Raw genomic sequence first — 4,483 nt, forward strand, 5'->3', positions numbered from 1 at the left:
CCCTCCTCTGGAGGGCGCTCCGACCCTTTTTAGTTCCATTATTACATTCACCTGCCCCTTGTTCCATGTGTATTATTTAAACCCCGGACCTCTGCGCTCAGCATTGGAAGATGGACGCCACAAGGCTTGCCTATTCCCCGGTCTCGTGGGTAGCCTGAGGGCAGGTCTTATTCCCCGGCGTCCGGACCATCTGGGTCTGGGGCTCGGAGCTCCTGACACCGTTATCTTTTTACTTCCGTGTTCTTCATTCCTCGTCCCCGTTCCGATCTCTCTTTGGATGGATCTCCCGGCTATGCACTTTTGGACTGCTTCCTGGTTTCCCCTTTGAGGTGTTTTTGGACTGTGCCACGCCCCCAGAGGACCGGAACACTGCCGTCACGCCCCACTGTCAGTCATCCCGTCCTGATCCTGTTGTGTTTCCCTGTTGCCCTTCTCCAGTCTCTTCTGGATTTTACCGTCTGCATAGGGTCCTAAATACTCACTACACGGGAGTCTGAACCAGCTCCTGTGACATTTACTGTTACAATTTCTGATTGTTACAGCAAATTAAAATCCTCATCTGCTTTTATATAACAGTTAGTTGAGGCAAGGGTAATATCGAAACATTTCTTGAAAAACTCTAAGATATCAGCTTCAATAAGGTGCCTGAGGGGCTTGTTCTAGTCTTCTACAACCCTTTGCTTTAAAGAAGAGGCTCCTGTTCTTGGCTTTAAAAGCAGTTCCTTATTGTTTTCGTTTGTATCCTCTAGTTTCTCTATCACTGTTTTTTTCTAAATGTCCTCAGGAAAAATTTTGTCAATACCATTGAAGATTTTAAAATACTTGGGGTGGGTCCTCTCATTACTTTTGATATTAAATATAATATCAATAATTAGCTATTTCAGCTTATCGATATAGGGCTTTCCTTTAAGACCTAGAATGCATCTGGTTGCTTTTTTCTGCTCTGACACCATCATGTACAGAGAAAACATGAGAGAAAAATACTTTAATAGGGGATTACAGTAAAGAAAAAGGAACACCATATATACAGTATGGTGTTTCCCAGCTTTTGAGCACTGCTGCATGTGCTGAATTCAATATTTTCTTCAGACATCCTTCAAGGTAATTAAATAGAGGCAGCTCTAGCATTGGTGTGTGTGTTAGAATTTCACCATTTTAAAATATTTTTGTTAACAGATCATCTTTCAGATATCACAATGGTACACCAGTTAGAACAGATGCTTCTCTGTGCCAGTATCATGAGTTCAGTTTTGGATTTGTGGTGCTCTCAGTGTGGAGTTTGTATATTGCCATCATGATTCATCTGGGTTCTCCGGGTTCCTCCTAGAGTCCAACGACATGCTAGTAGGTAATTTGGGTTCTGGAAAAAGTAACCCTGGTATAAGTGTGTGTGTGTTTGTATCTTTCTACCCTTTGATGGACTGGATAGACTGGCATCCCATCTGGGATATATTCTGCCTTCTGCATGTTGCATCCTGGGATACATCTTCCCAAGACTCTGTATTGGAAGAAGCGATTAGAAAATGAATTGAATATTTTTCATCATACTTGGTAGTCAGCAATTTTAAAATAATTAAATCCCCAAAAATATACCTAGTGGACATTAAAAGAGAGATCCTCACCACACCAATATGCACATTTCCCTATTAGGAATACTGTTTGTAATGTGTTATATATATTTAGTGTGCCCACACACCAGAAATGGAAAATATTGTCCATAAGTTTGTCATCTTCCTTTTATAATTAAGTTTTCTCACATGAAACTTAAAGTAAAACTAATTTAAATGACCTTCGTCACAATCAAAATAAATGGTAGTGCTCTTCAAATCCAATACCTACTGCAATCATGTGATTTTATACTTTTAACTTAGATTAACTTAGGGTAGATTTTTTAATTACTACAGTAACAATATAATGTAATATAGCATGTTTTTAAATGGTTCATACACTGATGTTTCTATTAATTAATTTATTTATAGGATTTCATTTTTTAGAGCAGCATTGTTTTTGTATATTGTTGAATTCTTTATTTTTCTATATGGTTATTTTAAACATATTAAAAATTAGAAATGGGGAACTCGGATAAATGACATACGCTGTCTTAATGGGGAGGATTTTAATGAAGGTTTCAAGGTGCTTTATTTACACAGGATGCTCAGTCATCATTCTATCAATATCAACAAACTACAAAAAGAAATATCAAAACAATCCAGAACAGGGAGACCTGACTAAAATATGAATTTCAGCCACAGGTCCACTTCTGAAGCAAACTCTCTTGAAACATTTAGTTTGATTCACACCTGGAGTGATTGATCTCCACAAAATCAGGTCTTTCGAAGAGACACATCACATTGAGATATAGTGCAGTAGCTCTCCTCCATAGAAACGATGATATCCCCAATGACCAAGAAGCAGCTGGTTAAATTGTCAGTGCATTGTCTTCCTGAGAGGTGAAGACAATTATTCTCATATTTGCTAAACCAAGAAAAACTAAGGAAGGGATTAAAAGGACCTAATTTTTATGCCCATATTTGTTGTGGACCAACATGCCCTGTCTCCTGTCATATTAGTTAAAATATTGTAGTGGTCAAGTGTTTTGGAGCTTTGGGACACTGCAGTTTTATGAAATAATAATTTGCATTTTAATTCATCCATCCAGAAGTGTCATCCATTCAAACAAAAAGAAGAAAAGAAAAATAAAAAGAAATATAGAAAGTCAGCAGTGAGTCACAGAACCAAATCACTGCTAAATAAGTCAAAGAAGACTGTAAATTAAAATAAATATTTTCAATGGAACCACACATGGTGAATCTTCTCAAAGTAAAGAATTTTATTCAGTAAATACATGTAGTGCAGGTGACACAGCTTTCTATCAAATCAATAAAACCAGAAAAGTGGAGATAACAAAGTTGTGAACTGGGTAGAGTGCTGTGGCTACAGACAAGGTAAAAAAAGTATATTAGGAGGGAAAAGAGTAAAGGGTGAATCCTGAATCCATGGAGTTTGATCATTGTTTGAGAATTATGGTGGAATAATTTGTAAATCAAAAAAGATTGTGTGTATTCAGAAAGTTACAAAGACAAAACTGTGAGAATAAATGTAAATTTTAGCCTCACTGTAAATATATAACTATTATATAGGTGTTCTCACTTAATACTTTACCTTTGCTGTTTCTATAATATACTATTTTAATTTAAAAGATATGTCGTGATCTATTTAAATGAAAAAAGAAAAAAAAATCCGCTGAATGTTTGAAAAGCACTTGGATGTCTGCAAATGAAATACAAATGTTTTTTTTTAATGTTTGAAACAAAGACATAGAAAATCAAAATTAAACTCTATAATTTCACAATCACTGTAACACATTTTTAGTTATAAGATTGATAGAATGTTATTCTGTACTTCTGTAATGTAAAACTGAGAACAAAGGATAATTTACTCTGTACAGAGACATCAAACTAAAAGACTAATAAGAAAGTTAATGTTTTACTGAAACTGCCTTCTGATTTCTTATAAACTTCTTAATTTGCTCCATGACCTCCTCAGTTTTTAAGGTGTATATGATGGGATTCAGCAGAGGAGGAAGGGCTGCTGACCAAGATGTGTTGAGGATTCTGGTGTCAGTGTCCACCCATATATTTATGTATGCAATCAAATATGTTACCAAAAATGGAATAAAAAAAATTGCCACTAATGCTAAGTGAGCTGTGCATGTTTTAAATGCTTTCCACCTCCCCTGGGCAGAGGCAATCCTTGTAAGGGCAGCTATAATGCACACGTATGATATAGTAATGAAAGCCACTGGCAAAAAAATGAAAGTAAAAGTATAAACAATACCTATAATCTTATTTGTACTATTACTGCTACAGGCTTCTCTGTACACTGGTCCATGATCACAAAAAAAACTGTTAATGACAGGAACAGGTTTGCAGAATGACAAGCGTGTTATAAAAACCACTGCAACAACAAAATATGTTAAAGCCAGTACCCAGCAGAAACCAATTATAAAGAACATCGTCACATTTGTGTTTATTGTGCTACTTCTCAGTGGAAAACAAATAGAGACGAGTCTTTCATAAGACATAACAACAAGGGCGAGAGATTCCAGGGCATAGAAAGAATGAAAGAAGAACAGCTGAGTTAAACATGACTCATATAACACAAATCTTGAGTCAAAAAGAAATTGATGTATACATTTTGGAATAAGAGCTGTGCTAATGCTCACATCTACTACAGATAAATTAAAAACTGCTACGTACTTTGGTGTATGAAGACACTCGGACAGATATATAACAGACATTAGAATGAAGTTGGCTATTAGGGTTCCCAGGTAAATGAAAGCCAGGAATATGAAATAATAATCACTGTGCTGCAGATTCTGAAAACCAGCAATCAGAAACCCCACAGGAGTAGAAAATGTAGTGTTTATCTCCATTGCTGCCAGCTGTTGAGAGAGTGCTTCAGTAAACTCCTTTTTTTACTT

At 36.2% G+C, this 4,483-nt stretch overlaps 1 protein-coding gene across 1 annotated transcript; it reads right to left on the minus strand.

Annotated features, from left to right (window-relative positions):
* Positions 1-244: 244 nt before the first annotated feature.
* LOC138239068 (putative olfactory receptor 3A4) lies at positions 245-4,084 on the minus strand. The gene is made up of 3 exons (XM_069189694.1): positions 4,000-4,084; positions 3,665-3,801; positions 245-385 (listed from the first exon to the last, which is right to left on the minus strand). Exons 1-3 carry the CDS (start codon positions 4,082-4,084, stop codon positions 245-247), a joined length of 363 nt encoding a protein of 120 aa, XP_069045795.1.
* Between the last annotated feature and the right edge of the window lie 399 nt (positions 4,085-4,483).

The sequence above is a fragment of the Lepisosteus oculatus genome, chromosome 5, assembly GCF_040954835.1.
Source record: "Lepisosteus oculatus isolate fLepOcu1 chromosome 5, fLepOcu1.hap2, whole genome shotgun sequence".
Classification (NCBI taxonomy): domain Eukaryota; kingdom Metazoa; phylum Chordata; class Actinopteri; order Semionotiformes; family Lepisosteidae; genus Lepisosteus; species Lepisosteus oculatus.

Coding starts and splice junctions, on each gene's coding strand:
- LOC138239068 (XM_069189694.1), bottom strand. CDS start 4,084: ATGTCTTATGAAAGACTCGTCTCTATTTGTTTTCCACTGAGAAGTAGC. Junction 3,802..3,999: donor GACGATGTTCTTTATAATTG/GTTTCTGCTGGG, acceptor TTTTTTTGCCAG/TGGCTTTCATTACTATATCA. Junction 386..3,664: donor TTTTTTTTATTCCATTTTTG/GTAACATATTTG, acceptor GATGACTGACAG/TGGGGCGTGACGGCAGTGTT.